The 16660-nt window shown below is 40.7% G+C and overlaps 2 protein-coding genes across 2 annotated transcripts in view; one reads left to right on the top strand and one right to left on the bottom strand.

Moving 5' to 3' along the window:
* The window catches only part of ANO6 (anoctamin 6), a 140052-nt gene that overhangs the window by 7378 nt on the left and 116014 nt on the right, over window positions 1–16660 (bottom strand). The window contains exons 16-19 of the mRNA XM_081821539.1: window positions 12011–12141; window positions 6540–6745; window positions 2125–2327; window positions 758–863 (exon numbers count right to left, since the gene is read on the bottom strand). Of these exons, the coding sequence (XP_081677665.1) occupies window positions 758–863; window positions 2125–2327; window positions 6540–6745; window positions 12011–12141 (646 nt within the window). The remainder of the gene's footprint in view (window positions 1–757; window positions 864–2124; window positions 2328–6539; window positions 6746–12010; window positions 12142–16660) is intronic.
* LOC102738489 (protein SCAF11) overlaps window positions 1–16660 on the top strand; it is a 534109-nt gene that overhangs the window by 487325 nt on the left and 30124 nt on the right. The window lies entirely within an intron of this gene.

Below are 16660 nucleotides of genomic sequence, written 5' to 3'. Positions count from 1 at the left end.
ATCTGGAGTTGTAGTGCTCCCATGGCAACCACACATGACACGCCGAGAGAGGGAGAGAAAGAGAACCTAGAGAATCGGAGATCCGGTCCTCATGTCAGCGAGCTGGTCTTGACTCGGGAGGAACCACCTACTTCTCGTGAGCAAAATCCATCTTTGTTTCTTTAAGCCCCTATCGATGGGTTTTGTGTTTTCTGCGGCGAAGTGCAATCCTAACTGACCACACCCATCGAGCAACTTCTGAGGCTTCATGGTTTGGTAGCAGTTATTCCCTCCGTGTCACAAGTAAAGCTGGTTAGATCAGTTTCAAATTTATCACTGCCATAGGCATTTTTAAGAGCTTAAAAAACTATTCTAAGAGGTATATTATGAAAATGTAATAAAAATAATAATAATACAAATAAAACTAGGACAGCAATAACAGTCTCTCGGGCAGAGATCACATCTTCGTGATCTTCGGTAAGCCCCTTCACAGTCTAGCATGCAGCCCGGCGCCCCAAATTTCTCAAAAAGGCACTCAATACCACAGTGAGAGGCACTGAATCGCCCCCAGCACACAACATGCTTTCACCTTTTCAAGCAGATAACCCATTTCATTAATGAGAGCATTATGGGTATGCCCAGGTTAAATGTGATTAACAGGTAATTTACTAGCAAGAGAAAAGAATGTATTTTAAGTCAGAGCTGGCAACACTTATTGCTAATAAAAGGTCTGCAAATCTACTGCCTTATGAACTCTTTCACAGTATACTTCTCCTACCTCCATGACAATGATGAAAGCCAGCTTGGCTGCGATCACATGCCAGTAGTAGATGTTGTGTTTATACTGTTGTTCGTGTCCAGGTGGGTTCCGGAAATCACGGTACCTGGAAACAAACCAGAGGGCTATCAGGAGATTCTTTCTGATTAAGTACTGTAAGCAAGGGCCCCTTTCAAAAGACGTCATAATTAATGCAATGCTTTTTAAAACTGGACATCCTGTAAGTTTTCTCCAAGAGTTTAATTTGGCTACAAAATCCTGAAATAATGACTCCAGTAATACTTGACTGAACATAAAATAGGAAGATGATGGTAATGACACATTCCATATGTGTAAACACAAAAGTATTAAAAAAAATTTTTTTGTCAGTTTTATTCCTGCTTTCTCAAAAGAGTATGACACTAGAACAATGTAGCGTATTTTCAGGAACAGGCTTATAAACTTATTTATATAGTGGTATCCTCAGGCTTCACTCAAGTTATGGGTTATCTCTCCCTGTAGAGAGTAATGCCCATGTGCTCGTTATAATATAATCAATCTGATTTCCGTATGAGATATCATGTGCTACTGCTGTGAGTTTATATCGCCCTCAGGTAGCCCATCTCAGCCTGTAACCTATCAGGCCTGGAAGAGTTTAACTACTCTTTAGAATTATGGCAAGTAAGAGTAAGAAGACTCAATGTGGAATTCCAAAGAGGCTCTAGAAACATTTATTTGGGGCTTATTTCTGGTTTCTTGGTTGTGTTGCTGAGAATCTGAACCACAGAAGGGTTTGAGGAGTTGAACTAAATGAGATTTAAATCCTCCTTTAGGGTTAAGACTCTGATTAAAAAAAAAAAAAAAACTATGACCTATAGTCAACAAACTTTATCAAGTAGTGATTTACTTGATGTTTACTGTCCACAGTTGACCTTACCAGCCATTACAATCAATGCAGAGAGTCCTTAAGGAATGCTTTTGAGAATACTGCTAGGTGAGCCTGAGGTCTTTACATTTCTCATCTTTGTATTTTTGGAGAGAGAGTGCTACTTTGTTGTCACTCAGTACATCAGGTTGTGCTCCAATTAACAGATTAGTCATTACAACCGAATTAACTTGTTTTTTGGAACTCCTTGAGTTTCTTCATTTCTAAGATACAAACAAGACTTTTCTCCTGGATCAGTCTCCCTGCAATCATTTGAAACCCCCATCTTTAAATCATGCTTTATGGTTTGATTTATAAATTCTGACCCCAGTCTGTATTAAGTTTGGCTAAAAAGAAACCTAGGGGAAGAAAAAATGTCTCCAGCAATTTTATTTAGAATTACATGACAATAAAAGTCCTTTAAAAGATGAAATGCATTTTCAAACATGTAAGCGGAACTTGCCTGCATGTGGTAGGGATGACAACCTTAGGGTCTGGATTTCCCTTGCTTTGATTTTTGAAGTCTGACACCTTGAAAATGGAGAGAGTACTGTTGATGTATCCTTCCATGGTGTAATGGGTGTGGTTCCCATAGGGAGGGACAGAGAAGGACCAGTAATACACCAGGCGGGGGATCATGTCTGACGTGAAAGCAATGATCATGGCCTATATGGGGAGGAAAACAGGAAGGGGGCATTAATTTAGAGCCTTTATAGCTATGGTTAACAAACACACCAGAATTATGTGTTCATCAGTTGATTTTTCTTAATGAAAGATTCAGAAACTTTAATCCTTTCCTGTCAAATGGATATAGATAGTGAATGTTCTAAAGTCTTTGAGCAGCTGCTTTAAAGAACGGTTACTTCCTCTTGATCTTCAGTTCACCTAAGGGCTGTCCAGAAGTCCATCTGCAGTTGAAAAGCAAAGGCTTGCAAGTTGCCTATTATGTTTCTTAAGTACAGTAAGAATAATTGTAGACCAGGGTATCCTGGATTAACTCAAGTTGCTTGCATATATTGTTATATAAATTAGATTTTCAAAAATTAGAATATTATACAACTCAATCAACCTTGGAAATCTACTTGATATAATTTATTTATTGATTTGACAGAGAGAGCAAGAGCAGGAACACAAGCAGGGGGAGTGGGAGAGGGAGAAGCAGGCTTCCCGCCGAGCAGGGAGCCCAATACGGGGCTCGATCCCAGGACCCTAGGATCATGACCTGAGCCGAAGGCAGACTTTTAACGACTGAGCCACCTAGGTGCCCTACTTGATATAATTTTAATCTTTCTTTTATGATTTAGAAGGCCCTTTTTCATAAGTAATATTAGGGTCAATATTATGAAAATAATTTGGCCTTTTTTAATTCCTTTGTAGAGTTTACAATAGATATAAAACTGATTTTGAAATATCTGCCTCTTAAAAATAGAATATAAATTGCATAAAATAGATTTTCCTTAGTCTAACAGTGGCCTTCAAATTCATACTTTTTTCCCTAGAGTATCCTGACTTACTTATACATGTCAACCCATAGTCTGTCTGACTTTAAACTCTCAGTATATACTTGCATATGTTGCTTCATTAGAGAGCAATAATTTATTAATTTTAAAATGTAGGTAGCAAGAAACTATATGGGGTTGCTGCATTCATACAGTCAAGTGTATGCCTATTTTATTAGATCTAGTGTCTAAGCCTCTAAACTTCAAAAAGACTAACTGAACAAAGTTTAGTGTGATCGCAGATTAAAGGAATAAACTGAGATTAATTTTTAACCTGGGTCTGTGTCAGGCAGACCTCTATCAGGACATAAAGCTATTATGAATTACATGAATTTTCTCTAAAATTCTTTAATTTGGGCTTTAAACTCCCCAATATATGAAATTGGTTTGAAAGAGGGAGAAAGTAAGGAATATACTTTAACCCAAATTCTCTGCAAATAAACAAAGCTAAATGATTCATTTAAAATTGAAGCAGAAAGGCATGTTTTTGGCACATGATTTTTAAAAGTATTCATCTGAACATATGGTTTAGATGCAGTGTGACCATAAGCCAACAAACAAGATCTCAGGGAGAGCAAGAAAAACAACTAAGGGGGCTTTTCTATTGCAAAATTACTCCCCTTAGTAGAACCAGCTTTGTCATTTCCTCTGAAGTGAATGTGTGTGTGTGTGTGTGTGTGTGTGTGTGTGTGTGTGTTTGCCTGTCAGTGGTGGGGGGGTGGGTATAAGACAAGAATATTTTACTTTTCCCAGATTTCAGTAGTTTAACATTTCCTGTTATTTAACTATAGCTTTTTACAGAATCACCTGCAGATGTGCTCCAGGAAGCTATAAAAATTCCAACAAGGAAGAGAATTCTCTTGTCTTCTGACAAGATACTTACTCCTCCTGAATTGAGCTGTTTTGAGACGCACTGCAAGAGTGCAAGTAAATGCGGTGTGCTTTGCTTCCTGTGCTGTTCTGAACACAATTTTCCATTTATATCAAATTGAAATCGGTCTTCAATGGCAGATACTGTGGCCTGAGACAACCACGTCAACTCAGCTCATGTACTGCACCAGCAGCTTTAAGATGAATGATTTCATACCAAACTCTTGCTTGATGTCCATTTTCATCCCTGGTGGCTATTCTCTTCTTCCCATAGTTGGAAGTTCTCCTATTATGGAAAGTTAGCCCTTTTTGTGCCCAGTAGATGGTAGAGGCATACATTAGGTATGTGAGGGACTGATATACGTTTCATTCTTACAGACACGTACACAAACATGCACAGGACCTGCAGCTTGGAAGCTGTATTAAATCCTAATAATATGGAAAGAAAGATTGTCCGTAGTTCAATCAATGATCTAAAAAGTAGTTTTCCTAGGGTATAATAAAACGACGCCTAAGTTAGAAGAAAAAACTACTGGATAAGAACCAGTAGCACCAGTTAGCAGGCATGCATGTGCCCATGTACACACCCACACCCCCCAGAGTAGCCCTAGAGACACGGCCAATACCCCATCTGTGCCAATGGAGTGGACCCATGCAGGGGATAGTAGAAGGTGCCTCCCACAATCAAACCAGAGTGCTGAGGAATGGGGAGTAGGAGTCCTCTGAATTTTCTGGTTAGCTGAAGGTCAAACAAAAACGCTTTAGTTTCAAACCTTGTTGCTCAAATGTTCCTAAAGCACACAAGTCCATGTTCCTGCCTTGCTTGGGGTTATACAGCATATTGAATGTGACAGAGTCACTCTTTTATGATTGTAGAACTTGAAAGGCCTCACTGTCCTATTTCTGCACGTCTTCATTCCGTAGCACAGGGGATGTTGAAGGTGTGGGCTACTTGGGTGAATGGAAAATGATATAAGCTAGCAGTTGTCTTTTGTGTGCAATTTGCAACTTTCTCCAAGAAGTAGGGATAGCATACAATTCAGATAAATTAAGGGTTCTTGGTGTGACAGCTGGGTTCCAGATAATTGGCTTTATTGTGTAAAACTGTAACCACGGCTCAGTGACACATTGTAAAATTCTTGTGCCTTTAGTTTAGATACCTGTCAAAGTCTACACAGAGTCACTGAGACTGATGATGGGTGATGAAGATAATAACACAGCAGCAGCTAACACTGCATGAGGACCAGGCTCTGTGCATTCCATGCATTAACTCCCTGAAGTCCCTGGCTACCCTTTGTGGTATATAATATTCTTAAAATATGCGGTAAGGAACTATTCAATTTACAAATGATAAACTGAAGCTCTGAAGTGTTAAGGCCTGGCCCAAGGTCATGTAGCTTGGAAGCTGCAGCACTGAGAACTGGACCTTGGGTCTGACCGGTCTGCAGTGCCGAGCTGGACCAGGAGCCTGACCCACAGGCACTGCTGAATTCTCTTCTGTTTCCACAAGTGCTCATGGAAAAAGGCTGCGGATTCAGGGAAAGTGTGGCTTGACAAAGAAATTAAAACTGGGATGTCATCATGTTGGGGAATGTGACCTGAGTGTAAAATGGGCAATGAAATAAGGGAGGAAACAGCCCTAGTTGTAAGGATATTTCTAGGGAAGGTGGTCATTCCCCCACTGGGCTGGTATGGAACTTATTCTCCCTGAGAGCTCCTTGTTGGCCTGTGTTTATAAAGAGGGAAAGAGAGGGGGAAGGAGGAAGGGGGAGGTAACTGTTCAGATTGGTCCAAAGTCTATACAGGTTGTAAAGGACTATGTTCTGTTCCCTCAAGCTGGGACACATGCAGGGTATGAGGCTGCTTAGCTAATGACCAGCGAGTGGCTAGCAAAGGCCAAGGGGTGGGGTGGAGAAGAGAGATGGAACCCACCCTAAAGCCCCCCTCCTTGAAGAACCTCTGCCCTAGGAGACAAGGAAGGTAACACATGAATGGAACGCAAAGTGCTTATACGTACTTCATCATCAAATAGTTAATATTTTAAGTTGATAGTTTGGAATATATGATAAAATATGGTAGAATGATAGTTCTTATTTTAGGGTCCTCCAACTATAAGTGGACAGATTTCTATCTCTGTTACAAAAGCACTACTGGATAACTCCTTTGATACTCCTGTGAGGATTAAGAGAGTTGGTACTTACTGTTATTACTATTACCATGTTTCTATTGAATAAGAACTTTAGCAAATGAATAATAGTATAATGGTCACTGTTAGCAACTGCTCCCGTAAGAGGTCTTGACTTTGTAAGTCGCGAATAAGAATACAAACCGTTAAGAACATTAAAAAATAACAATCACAGTTATAACAACTGTTTCTATATGACAAATAGTATTGGCATCTCCCTCCCATTTAAAAAAAAATAGCAAACATCTGATTCTTTAGGTAGCAAAACTAATGCATTTTTGGATTTTTCAATCTAAAATCCCTGTGAAGCCTAGGTTTACTCACATTGGTCACCACAGCCAGAATTGCTATTCCTTGCATGATGGGCTGCCATGCTCCGATGTCTTGGGCTTTTTCGGGAACCATGCGTCTATACTGGGTAGTCATTTTCCACGCGTCCACTCTTATTTCCAATATATTGTTCACCAGAGCCAACAGAGGGGCCAGTGGAAAAGAGGCCACAAATAAGGTGACGAACCCAAACTGAATAACTGCCAATGGAATGGACACGCATCATGGAGTGGCGGGTGGATGGAAGGACAACATATTTTTCTTTACTCTTATAAAGAAAAAGGCAAACAACAAACTAAATCCCAAAGAGAAAAGACACCCATGGTAATAACAATGTTCAACAGTGAAAGAACCCAAACAGAAGACAAATGTGAAGTCTCTGGAAAGAAGATTAGTTATAGCTGGTTTCTTTCATACGTATACACTTAGTAAGAATAATATATTTAAAATCTTTAATCAACTAAAGTTATTTGCTGGCGATAAAGTTGGGACACGTCGTATTCATTCTCTGTTGAAATAATAGAATGTTGCAAGATGATTCGTGATTTAGGGCTAAAAAAAAAAGAACAGGAATATTGTGGAAGCATCTAACAAGTTAAAAAGAAATAAGAAATGGACTTTTGGGAAGGCTATGTTTAGAGAATGTTAGAGGAAATATGCCGGAAACAGGGAAATGAACAAGCTCCCCTGAGTCTGCAAATGCAATGCAGTACATTCATGAAGAGAATTTGAATCACAGATATGTAGGTGATGAAAGTGGCCTAATAAGGCAAAATATACTTCTTTAGGAATTTTTATCTTGAAGTTGTTGCAGTCTATGTGGTCCCAGTAAGTAAAATTTCAAGTGATGGCTTAGAAGTTCTTTTCTTCCTTGTCTGTAATTTATACTGTGTCACTACAGACAGGACATCAGAGATTTGGGGCAAGCTGTACCATAGAGGGGGTAAAGGTTAGAAATGAGATGGCCAGAGATCTAAAAGAAACCTTTCAAGTAAACTAGTACAGATATGGAACTAAGGCTGTGAATAAAAGGAAGCTTTACAGCCCCTTTACACCTATAGCTCAGAAAAGGGGCAGGGACCAATCTGGCCAGGAAGGGCAAGACTATGGAGGGGTATGTAGGTAGAAGGAACTGGCATGCGCCTCTGGTCTGAGAGACCAGGGTGTGTTGTAGAAGAAGAAGAGAGAGGGCTGGAAAGATCTGGCAGGTCCACAGGCCAGGCAGGAGCCATCATCTTCGGGGAAGACAGGCAAGGACCAGAGCAGGTGATGTCCTAGATACTGACACCAGAGCTTGGTGCTATGCTGCTGACTGTGTCTATGTACCACCTACCCCTACAGGAACTCCTCTGCCTGCAGGGCCCAGGCAAGAACAGAAACGTGTGGAGGGGGTGCAGTCAACTGTGGTATACTGGCAAGTGCGTAGCCTAATGAAAGGGACTACTCCCAGTTGCCACGTTGGAATGAGGGTCCAGTGTCGCCAGATCTCCTCGTTATTCAAGAGAAGCCAGGAATTAGGACTATCCTGGCAATTAACCGAGTTAAATATCTCAAACAGAAAAGATGCCATTTAAAATAACAATAGAAGCTCAGACTACTTAGGAAAAAATTAGTGAGAAATGTTAACACTGATATGATAACGGACTTAAAAAATAAAAACAATGAAAAATGAATGGATGGTAGGATGTATCATACTCTTAATTGGGTTGACTCAAGCTGGGGGACTTATCAATTTTTTTCTCCAAAATAGAATTTTGAATTCTAAGGCAAATTTAGTTAATAATTCCCAATAGATTTTTTTTTTTAAAGCTGAAAAGTGATGCTGAAGTTTTTCAAGAAATCTACGCAACTACACAAGTAAAATAACAAAGAGGGATGCTTGAACTGACAGTATGAGAGACATTCTGAAAAAGGCTAAGATGGGCCAGCTCCAAGAGATGCTAATGTATGTTATTACGCAATGGCAACTCAAACAGTTTAGAGCTAGTGCATTCATTGTATGAATTAAACAGAACAGATGCAGATATTCATGGGATTTTACTATATTATAAAAAGAGACACTTCAAATCAGTGGATTCAAGTATTAGAGCAATTAGCACATCACTGGAAAGACCTATGGAGTCCTCACTTCTAATACCAATATAAATTACAGATGGATTAATTTAAAAATAATGCACCGGAAAAACCAACATGGTATCTAATCTGTTTTGATGTTCAAGCAAGAAGAACTTTCTAAACTTCTGAAATGAACAACAACAACAAAAAAGACCTATGGATTCCGCAAGGCAAGAAACACACACTGTAGAAACACAAATAATCCTTGCCTAAAATGTTTTCATGACCCTGTATTGCTCTCTAACACGCTCTGCTTTCTTCTTCACTTTGCAGTCAAGTTTTTGAAGAAGTAGCTAAACTACTATTTCTCAACCACTCCTTCCTTCCTCCGAGCCCGACCTCCTGCCTCAGCCCTCACTGCGCTCACTTTGTGGTGACTGCCTATTCCTAAGCCAGCGTACATTTTCAGTCCTTATTTGCTGGATTACTAGGCTGCCGCCAATCGATACAGTATTTGGCATTCCAGGTGCTCCAAAAATGTTTATTGGATGAATGAATGAATGAGTAAAGAGAGAGGAGGCCTGCAAAGATGAGTAAATATCAATGTAGGTGGTGGGCAGAAACAGTAGAGGTGAGGGAGTGGGGGAAGACAGGCCTGAGTCCTGCAGAGTGTAGGGGGTGCTTAGCTGGGGTTAGCACTGGAGAGACAGGAAAGGGGTGGGCATGAGAAGATGCTGAAGAAGTGTTGATATTAATTATAGTAAATTAAATGGAGAAAATAATAGATGAGGGTCATTGTTTTACTAGGTCTTTTTAAAACTTGGAGATGGAGGACAGTGAGGTCAAGTTAGGAAGGGTCGAAGAGGCAGGGACAGAGAAAAACAGGGCCCACTCCATCACTTTACTGCATTTAATTTGTGGCACCTGGGAGGCCATCACTAAGTTCTCAAGAGACTGGTCATGCTGTGTCATGCTAGAAGCACAAAATGCTATCTTATGGCTTCCAGATTTTAGTCTGACAGGCTCTTTCTCTATAACCTGTGTCTGAATTCTCAGAAGTTAGGAACATACACTTGGGGAGGCAATTTTGGTTAACACACCAGGGTTACTTTAATAATCTCCAAGGATGGTGGATATAAATAAATAAAGTAGAAATTTCACTCAAAAATAAAACCCCAAAAACATGCCATAAAGAACTTCACTGGGATGGTGGGGGCAATGGTAATGTAAACTCAACTAACAGCTGTATGTGTGTGTTGAAACTCCAAGCTGAGGTCACTTAAATATTTATGAGTATGAGGTCCAGACAGTGGTGCTCCAGCTGAGGGCTGAAAGATGCAAAGGTAGGTAGCCACCTTGGGGGGAGTCAGTCTAGCCAGGGGGGCAGGAATGCACACAGCCAGATGCCATCAAGGCAGGAATTAAGCGCTGTTAATGCCCAGAGAAAAGAGCAGCAAATCTGTGTGAAAAGTTGAGGGTTACTGCTGAGGCTTGACAGGCGTTCCTCAGGTAGAGAAGCAGGGAAGGGTGTTTCAGGCAGAGGGGAACAGAGCTGGTGGCTGGGTACGAGGCTCCAGGGTTGTATGCCGGAAGATGGTTCCCTTCAGCAGGTAGGAGGCATAATTAAAACGGTAGATGGCGGTGTCATTCATGAATATGGGGGGGAAACCAGAAGGAGGGAGTTGTGGTGATGAGACCATCACTGGAGGCACTCTATATTTATTTTAGAGGAACAAAAATAATTCAAAAGGCACTTGGCAATTCTATCTCCCAAAAAGTAAAATAACGAAAAGTAGATTTCACTCTGGTGTTGAATACAGATCAGAAGCAGATTAATTTTTCTAATTCATTAGGTATTAGATAGTAGGAAAACAATGTAATAATCTAAAAAAATATCTGTAACAGTTGTTATTCCATCCTTTCTTGTAGGAGTTATTTTGTTGGTAATTATTTTAATGAGACTATGAAATTCTAAAAGTCATGCCAACTTCTCCCCAAAGCACAACCTTTTCCTATAACTTCTTCTCGCAACACTATTTATTTGACTAGTCAACTACAGAAAAATAACTTTCTCCAAGGTATATTTTTGGTACTAAAATAACAAATGATATTCTGCCCCAGAATGTTGTTATTAATGCTGATAATAGCTCCAATAAGAAATATTTACAGTTATGACTCATTTTGGAATCAGAGGTAATGTCTTGCAGTCCTTTTGAAAATAAACAGAATAAATAAATAAATATAGCTTCTACATTATGTACTGAAGCTATACCCTTAATCGAACCTGGTCATGAAACATAACAAAAGCAAAAATGAAATTCAAATCAAACTCCAGGCTGCAAAGTGTTGTTGACTGAAGAAGCTACAAGATGAACCTTTCACTCACTGAAGGAAGCAGATGTGTTTCCATGTATAATGTATATTTTTAAAAGCAATTATTTTATATACAGAACGTGATTTAATGAAACCATCCTCTATCTGCAGACTTGTAAACAGGAACCACAAAGAGGTATCTTTGCAAACACAAAAATTCCTCTGCATAAAAGCAAGGCCTGTCAACCAAAATGTGTGTTTCCTATTCTCCTAAGCTTAAAAAAATTGTAATTCAGTGCCATGGTTAGCTGAAAGAGCACAGATACAAAACGACTAAATAGTAAGCCTTCTATTAGATACAAGTGTGTCATGCATAATAGAAAAGACAGTGTTTCCTCTGGAAATGTTTTGAGAGGTGTCCATTTAAAGGCACCCAAGAGCTCAGAATCAAGTCCAACGGAAGAGAAACAGAGCCCAAGCAAATACTGCACAAACGGACAAAGGCATTCAAGAAAGAAGGGACCTGTCCTAAATCTTAATTCCAAACCAGCAAAATGTGAGTTCTAAATTCAAGCCAGTGATTAGCCACGAGGTCACTCAAGCAACCATGCAAAAATGATGGGCCAGGAGAAAGAGATACACTGTCAAAAGCAGGTGGGAGGTGTGAAAGGGGAAGCCTGTGATCTTTCCTGCCTGGAAACAGCATGCTCCTACAGGCTCTCAGTCCAGGCTGGATCAAATGACTCATTCAGAAGTGTATCTGCCAACAGCTGTGCCGGTGTGGATTCCAGCCCAAGCTGAATCACCTCTAATAATAGTTCTGAGTTCATTCTCAGACAGCCTGGGTAGAGTGCACTTAGAATGGTGAGGATGTGCCTCAGTGAATATTCCATTTCATTGCTTAGTAATAAACCTTTAGCTCTGTACAACAACTGACAAAGATACACACAGTCACCTTATTTGAAAGCCTGATTGTGTCATTTTATCTAGTGGAGAAAAGCACATCTTTCTTCATTTCAATATGCCAGGTAATTATTTGGGATCTAAAACATGTTCCAATATAATTTATGTCACCTAAAACTTCACTAAGGACTTACTCATTTCAAGATATTCATAAAACAATCCCAGTTTGCCCATGAGCTGCAGGTGGTAGTCTTGTTCCCATCGCGGGGTTATTTTTTCTGTTCTGGAAACTGTGCGACATCGTCCAATTAGGTTCTTGACCCAGCTGCCAAAAAGATCAAACTATAAATTAGAACATTATCAAATTATTTTGCAGATATCTCAAGCTAAACACACAATCTTCCCAAGAAATTAATTGCTTGTTTTCATGCTAAATTTCTCTTTATTTCTGCCTCCCTACCCAAATATTTTGAAAAACTATTACCAGGTTTTTATTAATACCAGGTTTTGTTAAAATTGTAACTGCTACCGTTTTTTCGCCCAGCTCCTTTTCATATGGCAGTTAGTTTTTAGAAATAGTTTCTCTCATTTGATTAACTTTAGTCTCCCCCGCCGCGCCCCACCCCATTGGGCTGCTATTATCCAAAATGGTCTTTCCAGTATGAAATCACCAGAGAAAATGGAATACAGACAGACATGGTATGTGAGCTGGTGATCATGCCATGGAGAAGAATGAGGCAGAGCAAGGAATGGAGATTGTGTTTGTGGTAGGGGGAGTAGGGCGGTGGCAGGGAAGGGCTCAGGAGGAGTGACATTTGAATACAAATATGAAGGAGGCAGGAGAGAGAGTGACTACTGAGCCCCAGGGGCAGGAGCACCGCAGGGAGCCTGGTGTGGTCCCGGGCTAGAAGGAAACCACTCTGGTAGTTTTGAGCAGTGGGGAGCCTAAGAGAGACCACTGTGAGGATTTGGGCATTTTACTCTGGGGGAAGCAGCGAGCCATTAAAGGTTTCTGAGAGAATGGGGAAATGGGGATATATTTTCATTTTAGATGAAACAGGTCCAAAACCCTATTTTAAGCTGAATAAGTCAAGAACCCGAGTAGTGAAAATGCCCAGCGCTCTGCTCTATCGGACAGACACTGGCCCCACAGAATCATCTGTTGTCTCTTATGTTATTTTCTTTCTCAATGCCTCCCCATAAATGTGCCCCCTCCCCCCCCCCCCAACCTTTTATGGCAATTTTTCCTGAAAAGAAATTGAAGTTGGCAGTGAAACGAAGTGTGCACCTGTAGTCGAAAGAACCGTTGTCCCCTCAGGCAACAGCTAGCTTGTGGTTTCCTTGTGGAACTCATCATAAGAGGCACAACAGCAGCAAACAACTTCAAATACAAACATCTGGGCTAAGCTTCAGATGATTCAAGAACATGCTTGTACAGATTTTCAAATTCGGATAATGAGAAGCTTCACCCTCCCGTAAAGACAACTCTCAAGGTTGCAGACGCACATGCTCAGGTGCCGCACACGCACCCCCGGCCGGAGAGATGATGAATTACAAATAGCCTGTCATGCTAAGTGTCCTGCTGGTCTCTGTGGTAACTTTACTGACCACTCCCCAAGGTGCACGACGGGGAGACTGCTCTACAACAGAACATGCCCCTGGCTTCACAATCTTGCCCACTTCTTTCTCTTCTGTGACATTAGGGACACAGCAGGAGGCTGTGGGAAGTGGAGGGGACACGGCCTCAGACACCCCCGAATCCGAATCCACACTTCATTGCTTACACTCTGACTTGCGTCAAATTCAAATAAAATCAGGTGATAAAGCCTATACTGCCCAGGGTTTCTGTCAGGATTAAATGATTCAGAACAGATAAAGTATTTAGCACATTTTCTAACACATCAAAACCCCCTTCACAGGATTTTCTTTTGACCAATACAGACTAACTGGCTGAGGCTGATGGTGAACACGGCCTCCGTGACTTGGAATCTTGGCTTGGGGACACCCAATGCTGTCTTGATGGGTGGATCTCACTTCAGCACTTAGAATGATCCGGAATGCTTGTTGCTAGTGTTACTTCCTGTGCCCCAACCCAAAGCTCTGTAATCAGTCAAGTCTAAGGCAAGGCTGGAACTTGAGGGGGGCCCTGTGACACAGGGAGCATCATCCATCACCCTTCATGACAACCAAACATGAGACTTCCGGTTTCTACTGTTCTGTTTTGTTGCTCTGCCTCACACTTCCAGCCTCAGCCTCTGGACAGAATCCTCATGGCCCACAGAAGCATTCTTTTACTCTCGGGGCTCCAAATCCATTACAATTTGGACTGAGGATGAAACTTCTGTCCTGGCAACCACTTGCATGACCAGCTCATCTAGCGCTTCCTTCTGGTAGTGTACTGCCTTCCCTCGCCTGTAATAGGTCATATTAGAAGTCTTTCTGACTAGCTTTCTTTTCTGAGCTACAGATTCTGAGCCTCTTGTTCAGTCTTCCTGAGCTGAACCACTTATCTGTAGTAGGAAATCTTGGGCTGTCATCCATTCATCACTGTCCTCAGTCTTTTGGGTTTTCTAGTGGGTTATGAATCTAGTGCAGAGATACCAATCTTGACTGCACATGAGAATCACCTAGAGAACTTTTTAAAAATTCAGATACCAGATACCCCTGGCCACGGTTGGAAGCTTCCTCCCTCTAGCAGGGGTTACAAAATAGTCTTTAGGAACTTACCATGCATACTAGCAATAACAGAAGAGTACTGTAAAAAGTTACCTTTCCCTAAGTCCTTATTATGTGTAAAGCATGGTATAAAACACTTTATACCTCATTTTCTCTTTGTTTCTTCATTATCATATGTAATCCACATGCTACAGATAATCACCATTTCTATTTAAGGATATTCCACGGTATTCCCACTTGCTAATTTTGAATACAAGTATCCTTCACTATCTGAATCTATTTTACTGTTCCTGAAAGTAAAGGGTCAGTGTGGATAGTGAGGGATAGCTGTATTTAGGGTTCTCTTATTGTATGTCTTTGGTTCATCCTCTAGCTAAATCAGGTCTTGAGAAGGGACATTTTCTCTAATAGTTCACTTTAAGTAGTGCATACCCATTGTGAAAAATACAGAAAACATATAATGGATTAAAATTACAGCCATCCATTATCTAAATACCAAAGAACAATGCTATTGGTACTTTGGATATTCGACTATAATTATGTTCCTTAACATTTTATCATAAAAACCTCCAGAGTGATTGGCTCCATGCAGCAATTGTATTAGCCTTTTGTCAAGCACAGAATAAAATTCCTGGGAATGCCTCAAATATCAAAATACTAAGTGAGGCTGGGATGGACAAAGGGCTCTGAGCTTGTTCTCTGGGTCCAACAAACAATTGTGTTACTTTGCTGATGTTATGTATTTGAAGCCTATGGCTCACTCATTCACTCGACTGGTGCTGGGGAGTGTCTGCTAAATCCTAGGTACTGATTAGGGGAGGAGGGAAGGAGGAGGGTACAGGAAGTCTGGAGCCCACAAAGAAGGGTGATAGGAAAAAAAAATCTTTATATATATTGGGAGGAAAGACTTTTAAAAGATGGGTTTTTTTAATTTCAAAATTAAAGTTGTTTGGGTTTCTGGCTCCCCCAAAGGGAACCGGGCTCACAGTGCGAGAGGTGCTTCTTCATTCGCTCCAGGAATGGACACTGAGGATCTCAAGTGGGGTGGGGGTGGAAGGCGGCAAGCTTATGGTGACATTCATTTCATTATATTCCTTCTGACATATTTAAATGGTGTGAAAACAGCTACTGACTTACACGGCTTTTCTCTCCCCTCCTGTGTATTTTTGGGGTGGGGGCAGTTTTGGGAAGCAAGAGTAATTGCTCTTTCACTTTGTGTGGAAACAGTGAGAAGGAAAGTGGCACCTAGCACAATGAAGAGTGATGAGAAGAGCCCGAGTCACTCTCTAAAGTGGCTAAAATTTAGCATTCCCAGTTTTCAGACAAGGGGAAGATAATTCAAAATGTACTGCCCCTAAGTATTTTAGGCCAGGGATAGAAACAGCTAAACAAAAAGCTTAGCTTACTAAAATTTTGCAACAATGGCCTCACTTGAAGTGCAAGTATAAACAGACCATGGCTACTATATACATCCTTTATTTTTAAATATTTCATGTGAACAAGTTTCATTTCATACGAATTTCTCAGTACCAGTTTAAGAAATATACGTTCCCCCCCCCCCCACAGCCACTATTTTTTTAAAATCAGAAAATAGCTTACTGACAACCAATTAGTCATCAAAATTTAGTTTAAATAACTAGCCTACTTTCTTCAGAAAAACTAACTACTAGGCTAGTTAGTTTAATAACTAGCCTAATCTGAGTTAAGCCTTTCCTCTATTTGATATATTTATTTTCATATCCAGTATTTGTGCATGACCTACTTCTACTCATTTGGAAAAATCTGAATATGAACTCAGTGAAGGTAAGGGTTGTTTACTGCCTAGTAAGGCCCCAAAACATTAATTTTACAGCTAAGATCAGAATCCATTTTTTTATGAGGTGGGGAGAGGGGAGGAGAGAGCTGGTGGGGAAGAGGAGTGTCTGTTTAGAGATAGACCCTGATAGTTTACATTGAAGGTGGAAGATAAAGCCTGGTGAAGAAACATGGAAAGGCACATGGAAACCCGGAGGTTTCTGCTCTATAAAGACAGGGGGGAAAAAAAAGAGGTTAAATAGTCTGCAGAAAGAATGAACAGGAACCTGGTAACAGGGAAGAGAGAGGAGAAGTTAGGGGAAGGAGGAGAAAGAAAGAGAGAGGGGAAGACAGGCAGCAAAGTCGAGCCTACA

The sequence above is a fragment of the Leptonychotes weddellii genome, chromosome 5, assembly GCF_054177405.1.
Source record: "Leptonychotes weddellii isolate Sample4059 chromosome 5, ASM5417740v2, whole genome shotgun sequence".
Lineage (NCBI taxonomy): Eukaryota > Metazoa > Chordata > Mammalia > Carnivora > Phocidae > Leptonychotes > Leptonychotes weddellii.
Note: the sequence above shows the minus strand (reverse complement) of the source record. Positions and strands in the feature narration are given on the sequence as shown.